General features: G+C 37.6%; 1 protein-coding gene across 2 annotated transcripts; it reads left to right on the plus strand.

The window, feature by feature from the left end:
• Positions 1-23: 23 nt before the first annotated feature.
• On the plus strand, positions 24-14,690 carry rab22a (RAB22A, member RAS oncogene family). Of its 2 annotated transcripts, XM_061726802.1 has the most exons (7): positions 24-285; positions 2,701-2,780; positions 5,658-5,739; positions 9,448-9,519; positions 10,209-10,315; positions 10,665-10,774; positions 11,642-14,690. In XM_061726802.1, the coding sequence occupies exons 1-7, from the start codon at positions 250-252 to the stop codon at positions 11,737-11,739; spliced, it is 585 nt and encodes a 194-aa protein (XP_061582786.1). In that variant the 5' UTR covers positions 24-249; the 3' UTR covers positions 11,740-14,690. The 2 variants fall into 2 exon arrangements, with proteins under 2 accessions (XP_061582786.1, XP_061582787.1); XM_061726803.1 differs by lacking the exon at positions 9,448-9,519.
• Positions 14,691-16,678: the final 1,988 nt, after the last annotated feature.

Consider the following 16,678-nt stretch of genomic DNA (forward strand, 5'->3'; position numbering starts at 1 on the left):
GTGACCAGGCGCTGTAGTTCAAGATGGAGACCGAGAGGTTTAGTAGCTTCGCTGTTAGTTAGCTGGTTACTTCTTTACGGTAACGACAAACATGGTGAATATGACCAACTACGGGATGTTATAACAAGTTATATCCAAAAACCTTGAGATGTGCATTTGCCAGCTATTAGTGAACTCACACCACCTGCAGAATATTCAAGATTGAAGAGGAAAACAAAGATTCTCCATGATCTTCATCTCCAACTTGATATGGCGTTGAGAGAGTTAAAAGTTTGTCTCCTTGGGGTAAGTCATTATCGATTATTACATTAGCACATGTGCCTACATGTCACTGTTTACTGAGCAAAAAATTGTACTTGTGTCATCAGGACAGCTATCCAGCTCCTGAACCAATACTGACTCTTGTGTTAGTAAACTGTGTTTTGATTGTTATTAGTATTTTTGATTGCTATCAGCGCTAAAAAGAACTGCCTCAGATATCTCTAGACTGAAATAACCATAAATTACAGCTGAAAGCAGCATTAACTTTTCAGCAGAAAGAAAGTGTCGTCATTCCTAAACATCCTCACACCTTTTCTGTCATCTGCTGATGGGACTTAATAAATCACATTTCTGTCTTAAACTGTTGCTGTTTTTAAAGGAGATAAGGTACAATCTACTTTTTAATATGATTATTCTCTGCCTATTTGTGTTATTTTGTATTATTATCATTGTAAAATTACAGGGGTCTCCAGAAAGTCATATACATTAATAACCAAACTTGCAGTGACTACTAATTACTTGCATAATTGTGTTGAACAACATAACTGACTTGTACTACGGTGTTCAAAAAGTAAAACACAGTCATAACATGCACTCATGCATGCATGAATAAAAATAAGAATAAGAATAAGAAATCCTTTAATAGTCCCACAGAGGGGAAATTTGCAGATTACAGCAGCAAAGGGGATAGTGCAAAAACAAGAGGCATCATTAGAAATAGTTATCACACAGTAATAATAACACACTATAAACAGTAAACTGGTATATACAATAATAAGAAGGAGAAGAAAAATAAATAATAAGAAATACTAGTGTATATAAAAAATAACAGATGGATATTTACAGATGTTACTTACATAATTGCACATTGCAGAGAATGATATTGCACATTATTTTCCGGTATGTATATTTATTGTCAGGTTGTTATGTTTGTGGTCTACTGTGAGCAGTGCTGGTTGAATGAATGTGTAGGTAACAGCATATGCTATACAATCATTGTGTCACTTAAATACTATATATTACTGAAATACCATTATACCATCTCCTTTTAAGAAAAAACTATCTCTGAAGAATAGTAGAGCAGACAAATGATTTCACACTTGCTGATTATCTGTTAATTTAGTAAAAAAAAAAAAAATCTAAAATATCATCTTTGCTTTGGTTTTAATGTTTCAAATGGTAAAACTGACTCTTTTTCTGCCTCATTTTAATTTGTGTATCACATTGTTACTTGGAAATAATACATCTGATATTGTCTCATTGAACTCAAAAGATCTTGCGCTTGGGATTTTTACATATCATTTCAAATAAATTATAAAGAAATTATTAAAACATAACAGTATCAATAGAAAATGAATATAATGATTAGTTTACGTCCATCCATTCATTTTCTATACTAGGTTAAATCTGCTCAAGGTCCCCTTAGCCTGGCCAGCTGTCCTAATTCTTTTCCTATTTCCTACATAGCCTTTCTCTGGTTCCTCAAGATTCAGGTTTCCAGGGGAAAGTACCAATAGATGCAGGTCAGTTTGCTTCAGGACACCATTGGACAGAGAACCAATCAGAGAAACATGCAATGTAGGCAAAGCAACAACCAAAGTAGTTTCAACAAAAGACATCAGAATCACCTTAGTTGTCATTGCACAGTTAAAGAAAAAAAACAGAAAGGGAACAACAGGATTTACTTATGCAGCTGCTAAAACAATACCACCACTTCAAGACGGTGTGTGAACTCAGCACAAAAGTGAATGGTTGATGTAGGTTTTGCAGGTAAAACTTGTTTATCTGAGGTAATATTAGGAGTTTCGCAACCATCTTGGTTGTAGGGCACAGTAGCTCTTCGACAATCCTGTGAGTCATCAGGAAGACCCCCTATTATGATTTGGTTTGTATAATCTGTATCGCTGGGAATGGGAGGCGTGCCAGACCCATTTCGAGAGAGAGAATTTTCACAAGTGAATAGGTACAGTTGGCCAAGGTCGCAGGAGGCTGCAATCTGTCCAAGCTGTCATCTGGTGAAAACGGGTACACCCCAAATGAGATTCGAACCGTGCAACCTTCTCATTGTGAGGTGACACTGCTAACATCTGCATCATCATGCTGCCCTGTCAGTTTCGGGCCAATACATATTAATCCTGTATTAAAGAGCATTAGTAGACTGTGTTGCATTCATCATTTAAAGAAACAGTAAAAGTCATGTACATGTAGCCCGCTAGTAACAAAACAGTAAAAAAGGGTCTTATCCACCGGTAATGTAATCAAACTGATCCCTGTTTTTCACCTTCTAAAAATAGTTTCAAATAATAACAATGAATTGTTTTCTATTTCATTTTCAGCAATTTACAGCTTACTAATTGAGCAGGAAGTGAAAAAATGACACAAAGATACAGTATGAATGGATTTGATCATATTTAACAAGTCTTTATTCTACCTATGAAGGATACCGGAGTTGGGAAGTCAAGTATCGTCTGGCGATTTGTAGAGGACAGCTTTGACCCAAACATAAACCCAACAATTGGGTAAGTACCTGCTGTCTCTCATGTATGAAGTTTGTTAATTGTTTTAATCATATTTGTGGTTGTAGATTTAGAAACACAGTATAATGAAGTAGATTCACTGATTCTAGTTGGAGCGGAACGATGTTAGGCATTTGATCAACTCACAAGAAATCTACCTGCAGTTATTCTTCTCACCATTTGATGATTAAAAATACAAAACCAAAAAAAACAACCTTTTTCTGAAAAAAAAAAAAATAGATTCCTGCAGCTTGAAAATGTCTTTATATACGTCCACATGAATAAGTTGAAAGAAAGAAGATTTTGATCCATTGTAGAGCCCATTTCAGTTTGTAAGTAAAACTTTTATGGTTTAATGTGGATAGAAAAGAGTCATAAGCATTTAGAAACAATGATGAAGTTGCATATGATCAGTACTAGAAGATAACACTAACATCTGTCACAGTGCCATGTTCTATCAGGGAAGCCTACATCCTGGCATTCACATAGATGGCATTCATGCCTAACTAAACTAAACTACCCTCACACAGACCCCACTCCCCTGCATGCACGCAACAAACGCATCATTATGATAAAAAAGTTAAATAAAACAAAAATGAAATGAAATAAGGCTGTGGACAGAGGGACCGAAATAGTACATTAAAGGAAATAAAATGCTATTAATTAAAAGCAAGACTAAAGCTGGGCATACACTGCAATATTTTAAATCGTTTGATTCAGCTCCATCTCACACTGCACGACTAAATCGCTGAGTTCAAAAGTTCACAGCCCACGATTTATGTTCTCACACTGTACGACCCGATGCTCGGATGCGACCCGTCTGTTCACACTATACGATCATAATCCTCCTGTCGGACTTCTGTGTACTGGAACTCGAGGCCGGTTTTGGGGCAGGGGTGGGCTGTGCCCACACCCAAACGTGTGTCCTGCCCACCCAATCAAAGGTTATGGGGATCCTTTATTTTTTTATAATTTAATTTTTTTATATATATATAAAAAAAATCCCAAAATATCTGTACCGTTTCTGATTGGGTGGGCACTGCGCATCATTTTTAGACACAACAATGAACGCATACAGAAAAAGTTGTGTCTCGGCGGAGGGACCCGTAGTCCCAGCAAAACGAGCACAACAGAGAAGAGAAGTGCACAGAGCGCACACTAAAGGCTGATTTATGGTTCCGCGTTACACCAACCGCGTTACACCAATGCAGAGCCTACGTCGCGCCCCGTACGGTGTGGGTCACTGCGTACCCTACGCCGTATGCGTATGGTTGGGCAGACGTGGAAAATGCGGCCTTTTTTTGTGCTATTAAAACATGATTTGTAATGTGAATTTGCAACACTTTAAACTACAAATAATAGTTTTTGACGTGACATCAGAGATTGCGCATGCTCTCTGCGAAAGGATGAGGCAAATCGGGTCGTAGCACGACCAGGATTTCAAACACGTTTGATTTTCTTGCGAGCACACGATTTGTGATCAGGAGCTCGTCGTGAGGTGTTAATCTCTCGTCGTTACCCCACGTATACTGCACGAGGCACGAGCTACGATTGGGACGAAATCCGGCCCGATCCAAAAAATAGTTGCACGACTGGAAAATCGGCTCAAAACGAGCCGATAATCGCACAGTGTATGCCCGGCTTAAAAAAGTGGGTCTTTAGCCTTTTTTTTTTTTTTTTTAAATCTCAACATTCTCTGTGGCCCGCAGGTCCACCAGCAGGCTATTCCACATTCGTGGGGCATGGAAGTAGAAGGCCGCCTCACCATGGGTTTTTGTATTACCTTTTGGAATTAATGAAAGGCCAGTAGCAGAGGACCACAGGGTCCGCGAGGGTTGACATGGTGAAAGTAGTTCTGCAAAAGAAGAGGACTCAAGACCATTCAGACACAACTAGAAGGACCTTAAAATCAATCCAAAGACCCAAAATACAACCCACAGGGCCCAAAAGACCTACTGCTAATACCCTGGTACCAAACTACTCATAGCTATTTTGGAGGCATGACCTACTCAATATTAGTCTACAGCCACATTGGTGTGGTTTATTTAATTAAAAACAAAAGGTCTGCTTTCTGAAAAATCAGAATCAGAAATCAGAATCAGCTTTATTGGCCAGGTTCGAACATTGTCCAACAAGGAATTTGACTCCAGTAATTTCGCTCTTTGGTAGTAAAATAAACAATAAAACAAATGTGGTATTTCTATGATACAGAATAAACATTTAAGGTGCAGCAGTTTGAGGTAGAGAAGAAAAAAGAGAAAAGAAAAGGGACAGTTCTGAATAAAATAAAAATAACCTATTTACAATTTTACAATTTTACAAGACAATTATACAAAAAATACAAAAAGATTATATACATTATACAAAGAAATACAAAGTGAGAGGTGCAGCAGAGTGAGGCACACTCATTTCACATTAGCATTTGAACTCCATGTCAGAAATATATCTCCTTCTATATTGGACTATTATAAACACGTATCATATCTTATTCATGCTCTGCAGGAATATATCTTTGTGCAGATTTCTCTTATTAAGACTTTCCACCTGCACATATTGGATGTTTCAGTATTATTAAATGGAGAATTTAGCTAGAAAACAGTTAAAACCTTGCTTGCCGTTCTACCTGTGATGTTGTTTATACTGTTTTCACGTGCTTTATATTCCTGTAAGGACTATATGATGTGCAGATCTGGCTAATCAAGGAAGGAATCATAGCAAATCATGAAGTGAATATGTGCAATTACATAATTAAACTGTGTAATCATTTTCTAAACACGTCCTTTGGCCTCATGCGTTTAACTTTCATGTTGCAACGTTAGGTAATGGAGAAAACAAATAACAAATGAATAGTGTCTCATGGCTACTGTTTCTCTTCAACAGGGCGTCCTTCATGACCAAGACAGTCCAATACCAAAATGAGCTGCACAAGTTCCTAATCTGGGACACGGCAGGACAGGAGCGGGTTAGTGACGTCCACAAAAAGATTGGCCTCAGCAGATTCGTTAATTATGCTGGTGCAGAGTTTCCAGATGATGGGATGTGTTACAACAGAGCACGGTTGTGATTTTGTTGCCTGTTTGGCACATTCAGAGGCCTGCTATTTCCCCTTCGAGTGGTTTTGAAGGAAGTGAACGAGCTATCAACAAGTCTGTGTGCCACTCCCTAAATGAGACCTGTGAAGACTGCAGTTAGTTATTACTCCTGACAGGGGGCAACATTTTCCTTTCTATCCGTAGGTTCTGCCTCCTCAACAGTAACTAACTGCACTTTTTACTCTGCGTTAGTCGCTATGGTTAGTCTCTTTACTTTTAATCATAGGGCTTGTGATGATTTTCATGCGGTTAGTGGTGTTTGAGTTTAAAACATTGAATCTGTCATGATTTGTCCTTTTTCTTGCCTTCCCTGTTCCATTTTTCCCCCTCAAACCGTCACTTTCTTCCTCACTCCTATTTTATGTACCCACTGAGGATTGCCAGAAGTCTGCACTTGCATTTATTTTATGCAGTCATGCCTCTGAAAAGTGTTTTTTGTTACACAGAGGGGCCACTTAATTTATAATTTTCACTCATCTTTGTCTATAAATGCCATTTTCCCCCCCACACATTTACACTTCATATACAGAAGGAAACGAGACACATTTTTGGTGTTTGATCCGGTGAAATCGACACCAGTCCCCAGAAAGTTTAAGTGTAAGGAAGCGTCTTCTCCTTTGACTCACATTCTGCAGGCTGCATTTCCCTGCATTACACATCCACACAACTTCCCCTTTTTCTCTGCACGGCCTTTCCCTTTTCTCACGCACAGACATCCGCTAAACTGTGTCGTTGCTGCTCCACTCTCCATTGAGGTGAGATAAGATGCGGCTTTCCTTTTATTCTTCTTCCTCACGGTCTTTAGGGGACATCTTCGCAGCTTTATTTAAGATAAGAAAAGTGGATAAGCTGAAACTGTCTTATCTGAGAGTTTCTGCCATTTCCTCTTTTTTTTTTCCCTCTGTGTGACAAACTTTTCCTGTAAACATTTTATGTCCACAATTCCACTCTTTCACACATAGGGGGCCTCTTCATCTCACAAGTAGTTCACTTTTGGGAGTGAAAAAGTAGCACATTCCTTTTGGTGGGTTTTGAATATGTCTCCACTTGTATTTTTCCTGCAAAGCTTCTCATTGCTTGTTTTCTAAAGTGTTTGGAGTTTTGGTCGAGCCAAATTTAATAAGTTGGATGAAGGGATAATAAAGCCAGCTAAGCATGTGTAATTGGAGTCAGAAGTAGAGAGAGAGAGAAAGCTCCGCGATTTCCACAATCCAGAAATCACATCTCAGATTGAGACAAGGCTTTACGCATTTCTTACAGGCATTTCTTACAGAAACAAGCAAAGGGAACCCAGCATGTTGCTGCAAAAAGGAGGGTCCATTCATTATACGCACAGCTCTTTGTTTCGGTAATTAATCAGCTCTCCCGGGGCATCACCAGAGTGGTGTTCTGCGCTCCTGTGTGGCCAGACATCTGGCCTTGCTGTGATTGCTCTCTGGATTAAGGCACACATAGACCACACAGGACTGGCGGTGGCGCGGCCTCAGCGCTCGCCAACAAAATAGATAGCGCTCTCCTCCTCTGCCAACTATCCCAAGTTGGACACTCACTGCCAGACTTGGAGCCAGTAACAACTTTTTATTTTGTGGAATGTGGGCTTCACTAGGGTAACACTGTCACTCCAAGACGGATAGTTTATTCCATCCTGTTTTAAAGGAAAATAGAATTGGCGGGAAAGGCGGTGTCACTCTAAATGAAAGATATTTTGGACTTAATTTTAAATAAATATCATTAGTCAATGTATGACATCAATGTCATACAATAACTGAACATTCATAAGTTATATATAACTTGTAATGTATGGCTTTATTAGCCTGGTAGAAGCTTCAGTCCAGACTATTATTGTAAGAATAAATACATTTCTAGATTAAAAATGTCTTTTTTCTTTTTTTTCTTTTGCTGAAGTGAGTCATTTTGTTAAATATTCGTTTCGTTTAATTATTTATTCAAACAGGTTAAAACAAAAAAATAATCAGAATACATAAAATGTATATACCGAAAAAAAAAAAAAAAAACATAAGCAAAACAAAGCAAATTAAAGAGACAAATCTATATGTAGATAAATATTTCCTGTTTGAAAGGGTGTAGGATGAAGTTTCAAAAAACTTTTTTAGTCCTACCCCTTCTAATGTTCTGTTTTTACCATTTCTTCATTTCACAGAACTTCTAAAAGAAAAGCATAAAAGAAAAGAAAAAGTGGTTCAGCTGAGCAAGGCACTTTGGTCACTGGCTATCAGTTCATTAGTCCATTTCCGTTTTGTATCCATAAAGACTATTGATTTTAAAGATTTGTTTAAACTTACTTAGTGATTTGCATTTTGTTAAATATATTCAACAAATTTACTTACTTGTTGCTGTTTTTTAAATATATGTTTGAAAAATGAGTTGATCGTCTTTAAAGGTTTGAGTTTCCAAAGCTTTTCAAAAGGAAATAGAAAGAAAATAATATTAAAAAATCACAAACTTCAGTTTAGTTTTGCTAAGCAGAAGTCCTTGCTGCATACAGGTCAGCAAAAATGAAGTAAATTCCACAGCTCGAGTTAAAGATGGTTGATTTACTCAACGTTGTCATCAGTTCTGGTGCTTAGAGATGATTGAATGTTGTAGTGTGAAGGTTTTGGATGCTGGCGGAGCTCTGGCATCTTAGTTGGATTTAAACATATAATTCCCTTCAAATATGATGAAGAAAATCAATATGTTTTAAAATATTATCGCAGCAGGCTTATCGATGAAGCCAAGTCTTACTGTGCATTGGCCAGAGTTTTACCAGCACGTACCGAGTACTGGCAAACCCTCACGCCTCCCAGCCTTGGGGTTTGGACTTAGACATTTTTCACATGCTGTTTTGATTAAGTAGGTCCTTGTGATTTATTGGGATAATATCAAATGTATGCTCTTCCATAAATATCCAAATGCTGACAGCTTTTGACACTTTCTGCTCATCTTTCGCTTGATAGTTTTCACATGTGTGAAACGGGAAGACTTACCATACTTCCACTCTCAAACGCAGTCTCGGCTTACGGCAGCAGAACACTGGGCTTTTTGGTTATGTAAATAGTACTTGATGTCTTAGTTTTTTGGCATTTGTTTTGCATTCTATTTTGAGTTTGTTGCACACAATAGAGTTAAAAAGACACCCCAGAAATGTAATTTCTGTTAAGTCTCTTCCTGTAGAAGGGATTAGGCACGGTACATAAAAATCCACATTGTTTTAAGGGGATGTACAAAATGTACATCTGCGTAGTTAGGCTAAAACATATATTTAATGTTCTTTTCATATCCCCAAAAAATAAAGAATTAGAAGGAAATCAAGGATTTTCAAGATGAGTCAGCAATGGTTGCTTTCTAATAAGATTAATTTCATTCGTGTTCTTCCCACTCATGGATTCAAAGCTGAAGTCAGTTGATGATGTGGAAGCATGTAAACCGTTTATACTGTATAAATCAGCGATGAGGGTTATCAAATGGCTTTAGACACAGGATTTACATAGCAGATGTGAATTTTCTTCTGAAGAGTTGATACATAATATTATTGATCAGTACTCGTCTATTAACAGCCTCTATCAATCTTCCCGCAGTTTCGTGCTTTGGCTCCGATGTACTACAGAGGTTCAGCAGCGGCCATCATTGTTTATGACATCACAAAAGAGGTCACATATTTATTACTTGATCTTTCCCTGCATGTTAATATTAACATTGGCATTAAAGTCCTTTTTTGACGTTCTTGCATCTGATCGGTAACACTATGTTCAGTCCGCTCTCGTGTTCTATAAATATAAGTCGACTCGGAGTGGTGGTTATCACCGCATGAGTGAAATGAAGACTGGAAACGAGGGGGAAAGACCTGTGCAAAAACCATATTAAAATGAAAGATAAATCATGTTGGAGGTCCAAAAAGGCAGCTTTTCTCAGACTTTGACAGAGCTGCACAGCTCTTTCCCTCCCAGGCTCGTGCCTTTAAGGTAAAGTAAGCTAATTGGTTGCTGGCTTCTACTTTTTGTTCAAGTTCAGCTTCAGGTTCGTCTTTTATTGTGAATTCTAAGCGCATGCATGACAAATGTAAGAGAACTAAATGTCACTCACCATTGACCATGGTTCAACTTGTAGCATTCATTAGAGATGATTGCTAAAACAAAAACGTATAAACTAAAATTACTCTTGATTTTACTATCATTTATCCATTTTGACATGAGACTGGTGCTGACCTTTCTTTTTCCCCCCATAAAAAGACTAACTTTTTCCCAGATTTGCTATATACCACTCCTTAAACTCTCACAGGAGACTCTGTAAGCTTTCCCGTTTGTTTCGTCTAGTCTAACATGTTTACCTACGCTACCAGGACTCCTTCCAAACACTGAAGAACTGGGTGAAAGAGCTTCGCCAGCACGGCCCTCCCAACATAGTAGTCGCCATCGCTGGCAACAAATGTGACCTAATAGATGCCAGGTGAGGCTTATCTGAGATGATGTGTCTGTTGTATAAATAATGTTAGTGTGAAGCATGACAACGGCTCCTTGTTTGCATCTTAATATTGGGAGTTTTAAGTTATAAAAAAATCATGTTTTTTACCTTTTTGCATCAGAATGTGCTCTGATATCCTGCCCAGAAATGCAATAAATCATTTTGAATTCGTAACTGTTATCTTACACGGAACTGGAACATCGTCTCCCACATGCATCTGTCAAGTACTGAAATCTCCCACATAACATCTGCAGGATAACATTCAGTGTTTACTAGGAGTATCTGTACTCGCACTGCACCATAATATTTATAATTAGTTGTCATATAATTCCAGGGAAGTGCTAGAAAAGGATGCCAAGGACTATGCCGACTCCATCCACGCCATCTTTGTGGAGACCAGCGCCAAGAATGCCATTAACATCAACGAAGTGTTTATAGAGATAAGTGAGTGTGTTTCTTAACTAATCCAGACACCGGGTGCGAACATCCTTAGGGTCTTGTTTAACATCCTTGAGATAATTATTTTATTCTCTTTATTTAGATGCTGTATTTTCAATAATGTGTCAGAATAAAATTTTGAACCCCTTAATGCCAGATATATGACATAATATACAGAAAAATATATGTTCTTTTAATTTGAAATTAAAAATACCCCCAATTTTTATCTATAATATTTTTCAAATTTTTTTAATTTTTGTAATACACCGGGGAATTTTGTTTATATTTCTATTTATTTGATTTGTTTGGTTTTTTTAATTTTATAAAACTATTTTTCTATATTTTTTCATCATGGGGGTGGTGCAGAGGTCTCAGAAATGTATGTATTGAATACATTAAAAAAGAAGGTCTTTAAAGCTTTTTATTTCTTTGCATAAGGCAGTAAAGCAGATTCCATTTTCTTGTGAATATAATAGCAACCTTTGATACAAAAACCTGGTGCAACTGTTTTTCTTTTTACAGTGGGAACGAAGACACTTCTATAAATAGTGATATAATACATAATATTTGATTTAAATATAAATTTAGATTATAACCTGGTTTGCAAACAGGTTGGGTAACTGGGTGGAAAAAAAAAAAAGTTATTGTGAAATATTAACTACATATTGATCTGTAACATGCCACTACCGGTACTCACATATTTTTCTTTTTGCTTGTTTAGCTTTTTTTAAAGTAGCACCTGCATTTCCTCTGCACTTAATATGCGCGGTGGGGGTAGTGAGTAAAGTGTTCATTCAGTTGCTTAAAAGTGGAAAAGGAAAGCTGAGTGCTGCAGGATGCTGTGAAAGTTTGTGCACGTGTTTATGCGCACAGGTCGGCGCATCCCCGTTGTTGAAGCAGCAGGAGGAACCTCAGGAAAAGGTTTCAAATTGGGACGACAGGCCTCAGAGTCTCGCAGGACGTGCTGCTGATGACGCTGGTGGCCGTCCCCACCACGACCTGTGACCTGACCTTGACTCTCCCGCCATGCTCCGGGCCTATTTCAGCTCAGAACCACCACACACTCTCAAACACGCTGCAGCCACCGACACCTGAGTGCGGCAGTGCTGCAGCAACTTTGTTATTTTTCTTCTTAAATGACATTCACTATCAGGACATCATCATGCATCACAGTCTGCCGGCAAGAGAAACACTTCAAGTTTGCCAAACGTTGGTGAAATGCTTGCGTTTATATATTCACAGATACCGTCACATATCCAGCTGTCCTGGCTTCTCTAACGAACTCCAGCTTCAGTTTGGTGGATCATTGGCAAAGTTCTGTTAGAAGAACAGTTGTGGATTTGTACAAATCTTAGCATCTTCAAGAAAAAAATCCAAAGAGGTGATTTAACCTCATGCAGTTATTTTTCTTAAGTTACTGTTTATTATTTTTTCTTAAGTTACTGTTTATTTTGTTATTTTGTCTGTTTGTTTATTTGTTTTAAAAGAAAGAGAGAGAGAGAGTTCACAAAGAACCGTCCTTGAGTTCATTAAGGAACCATCTTGACCGGTAATGTTCATACTCACTCATGTATGCAAGATTTCGAATAGAGAAGTTGTTATTATCTAAGGACAGATTGTGAATGCATAATTTAAATGCTATTGTGTGATTGCCACTTTGATCAAGGTAAAATACCAGCGCTTTTTGGATGTAAACCACAATCATGCAGTAAAATATGGAGAAATGAGAAGTGTGTCTGAGCCTGCTTCCTCTACGCTGAGGGAACGGTTCAGTATGATGTATAACTGACATACCTATCATGTCTGTTACAATATAAATATGTAGCTGGAGTCGGGAGAGGGTTTCTTAGCACTTATCATAAAGCCAAAGTCAGGCTAATCTATTTTACTCTTCTAGCCTCATACTTGATGGACAAATTCTGATCAAACTGGAGCAGAAAGGGAAAAATCACGTTCCTCAAACTCAGCCCCTCCCCTCCTTTCGGGTTTAAAGGATATTTGTATTTCCACTTATTAAGAAAAATGCATATTTATTGTGAAACGGAACCTCCATTATCAGAAGGACCTTACCGTCATAATCACTCGATATTAAATGAGAGCTTAAAACAGAGACTTGACTGATCTGAATATAAGAACATTTACATCTCCCGCCATCTGCTCTCCTGTTCAGGTAGTACCTGACCGTGTATTCACAGACTCCTGTGTACAAAACACATGCTAGAGATTACTGCCAGTGTTAACTGTTCACTGGTGAGCAATCTCTTCTTTGGTCTTTTGCCGCAACTTGGCAACAGTTAAACAGAGGATTTTTGTGAGGTTTTTGCCAAATTCTTTAATTGTCCCATAAACTCCACCCCCCCCAGTGATCGGCACCAGAACTCACATCTAATGTTGTTTTATTGCTTGGCTTGCAATGAAAACGGTGAGATCTGGAAATTTCTATTTTACAGCTCAAATCTCACGTTAGCAGGAGTTTTATAGGTGGAGAGTCAGACATGCTGCTGCGTCGACATGCTGACCCCTTGTTGAACCTTGGTCTCCATTCTGCTCTGAATTACTGTAGCTATTTCTTGCAGAGTCTGCTTTCTGTATTTCTTTTTTTTTTAAACACATTTCTCCCACGTTTTGTGCCTCATTTCTGCAGGTGCTCACTGCTTTTGAGAGCTTTTCACAGAACCATTTACATTCCCGTGTCTGATTTCCTCCCAGCCACCCTGGTGCTTTACTGAAGTAGCAACATTTGCTTCTGATATTTTGAATTAATTGGACAGAATCAGCCATGGAGCCAAAACTGGTTTATTAATTCTGCATAGTTTTCGCCCTGTGTGTTTATTTCTTTTCATATTTGGTTAAAAACAGAAAAGAAGTTGTTGACTTGTGTTCAAGCAATGTTGCCTAATTTTGAGGATTTTCCTGTGGAGTGCAATAGTTGTTTTGTTTTTTTTGTTGTTTTTTTTATTCAGAATGTGACTTAATCTGTGTGATCTCACCTCTCAGTCCCCATAAAAAGTAATTGCAGGTTATATTGATCTCATTTATGCTGATTTTATGACTGTTTTCCCTCACAGTCAACCAAATAAACAATGTGAAGGAGCAAGCTGTTCCTCCAAAAAAAAAAAAATCTGGGAAAATAAACTTTATTTCGTCTGTCATTAATAACCGTGCAGCACTAAACACTATATTGCCAACTCTAGCTAGTTTTTAAACCATGTTTTCAGGAAACGCATTGAAAAGGGACAAAACTTTGGTACTTTGAAAGCTGGCCTTTGACTCTCTGTGTTAATAGGCGCATATTTCATGCTCTGTCTGCACTCTGTTATTTCTGTGAAATCGCTGAATGAAATATCTCCGAGTGTTTGAATTTTTATCTCTTTTCATGTTGTTTAAGGTGTCTGCTCAGTTCTTATTACTTTGAAGATGGTGGTGCCAAAGCTGTTTTATCACACCACACATAATTAACCGCCTTTTTTTTTCATGGTGAATATAATATTATTATTTTAAGTGCTAATTGCATGAAAGTTTGATCATTGTAACTTTGTAATTTCCCCCTTTTTGGAAACAGGAGACATGACATTAATGATGTTCCAGTAGTTTTGTTTGAGCAAAAAAAAAAAAACTACCAAAAGTCTCAGGCTGGTCCTGGGAATGTGATTACTCTATATTATATATCTTTTACGGTGTAGAATTATGCCATCAGATATGACACAAATTAACAATTATACTCCTATTCCATGTCTTCTTTTTGTGAACACAATACATCTGTATGCCATTTGCAGTAAAACTATCAACATTGTAGTTGCAATATTTGGCTTTTTACAGTTTCAAGATGATTATGATAAAATGCCTGAGAAGACTTGTTTGCAGTGTAATCCCAAATGTGTTAAAAGGGAATTGTCAGTTGTTTACTAATAAAATTGACACAAAGGGTCTTCTGCTTTTTTTTTTAATGCACATGAGAAACAGCCAGGTTGAATGAGTGTGAACATGCACTCTGAGTGAAGTTTCTCGCTCCCAAGAGGCATGTGCAAAGGTTTTCTGCTAGAGGATACAGGGACGGTGTTGTTAGTGATTAGTTGCGGTGTTCAGTTAGCAGCCAGCTGCAGGGCTATATATACAAATACAACACTTGAGATGCACGTTTGACTGATGAGGCGTACTGTGAAGTTGTGCTGAAGACTTTGATGACCTCGCACCACCAATTTTCTCAGGGAACTTCTTCAAAGAGTCCTATTATGACATCTGGTTTCCTAAAGGATGAATGAAATGCCTGTGATACGTTTTAGTCAAAATACATCAACTGAGTATGAACCCAGCTGGTTTTAGAGGTGGAGTGATACATACTGCCTCTACTCCATCCCCTTTTTCCATCAGGTGGAGAAATGGTGTTACCCACTCCTGAGGTTCACTAAATCAAATCAAATCAAACTTTATTTATATAGCACTTTTCATACAAATAATGCAATACAAAGTGCTTATGATATATCCAACATGATCGGGAATCAAGTGCAGAGATCTGGATGGTATGTTAATGTCACATAACTCTGCAACAGATATCTACACCAGGGTTAGCCAAAGAAAGTCAGAGGTGTGACGTCTGAGTTTTTAAGTAAAAAGTCACACTTTTTTTTTCGTATGTGCCTTTTAACTAGTTTTTTCAGTAAAAATTATGATTATCTAATACGTTCTTCAGTTCGCAGCAAAAACAGTACATGGTAATAATTTTGTGGTATGGCTTCATATTAAATTGGGAATAATAAAACAGACAACTGTCTTAGTATTGGTAACAGAAGGTAAATGTGTGCACTTTGTGGACAAAAAGAGACAATAGAATGAAAAGGTATAATATGATGGATGGAAATGAAACAGATTTCTTCTTTTTATTAATAGTGCACCAGGTCTGTAATTAAATAAACTTACTATGCTGCAAGAAAACTGTGTACTGTATAGGGATGGGTATCGTTTGCATTTTCATCGAATCCGATTCCTATTTCGAATCCTCATTTCGATTCCGATTCTTTTCGAATACCGTATCCGATACCAGGGATTAAAGCAAAAAAAATATTTTTGACTGAAAAAAATTTTTCAGGCCAGTTCATATTCCCCCGTCATCTATGCACTGCACTTATTGTGAAAACCAGGTTTTTTCTTGCTTTAACATATATAAAGTGGTCTCCCCTCAGCCTGCCTGTGCTGATTACAAATAATATAATATATTACAAATAATAGGAGTGACCAAATCACCTGCAGAAATACTGCAGGAATGACATAGCAGCAGTTAAATGCAGACTTCTGTAAGCTTTAAATATCCACTGGGCTTACATCAAATACATCAAAACACAACAATAAAAAACAGTTTTCTGAACTTATCAATATGACTCTGTTCTTCACAGGATAAGTAAAACTCAAAAAAACTCAAAATCTTAACAAGAATATTTGTCCTATTTCTAGTTAAAATGTCTCATTTTAGTAAAAAAAAATCCCATTACACTTAAAACAAGACTCATCACTGGAAAAAACAACAATTTTCACCTGTTTCAAGTAGATTTTCACTTGAAATAAGTAGAAAAAACAAGATTTTTTTGCTTGTAATAAGAAGATAAATCTTGTCCCACCAGCAGATTTTCCTACTTATTTCAAGTGAAAATTTACTTGAAACAAGTGAAAATTGTCAAGTTATTTTTCTGGTGATGACTCTAAATGTTGAAATAGCAGTAAAACCACATTCATTGATGAAATTACTAATGGATGGAAAGGGGGGATGGAAGTTTTACAGGGGGGATGATTTGGACCGTTTTTATTTCAGGAGGGATGATTTGGACCGTTTTTATTTCAGGGGGGATGCCACCCCCCCTCATCCCCCCTCTACTCGAGTACTGCCTGTAGCTATATTCTACATCTGGGCTGATGTGG

This window comes from Cololabis saira, chromosome 8, assembly GCF_033807715.1.
Source record: "Cololabis saira isolate AMF1-May2022 chromosome 8, fColSai1.1, whole genome shotgun sequence".
Lineage (NCBI taxonomy): Eukaryota > Metazoa > Chordata > Actinopteri > Beloniformes > Belonidae > Cololabis > Cololabis saira.

Bases quoted from the DNA above. Each gene is read 5' to 3' on its own strand.
- rab22a (XM_061726802.1), top strand. From the start codon at position 250: ATGGCGTTGAGAGAGTTAAAAGTTTGTCTCCTTGGG. The intron at 2,781-5,657 runs GTAAGTACCTGC...TCTCTTCAACAG, and splicing joins AACATAAACCCAACAATTGG to GGCGTCCTTCATGACCAAGA. The intron at 10,316-10,664 runs GTGAGGCTTATC...ATATAATTCCAG, and splicing joins TGTGACCTAATAGATGCCAG to GGAAGTGCTAGAAAAGGATG.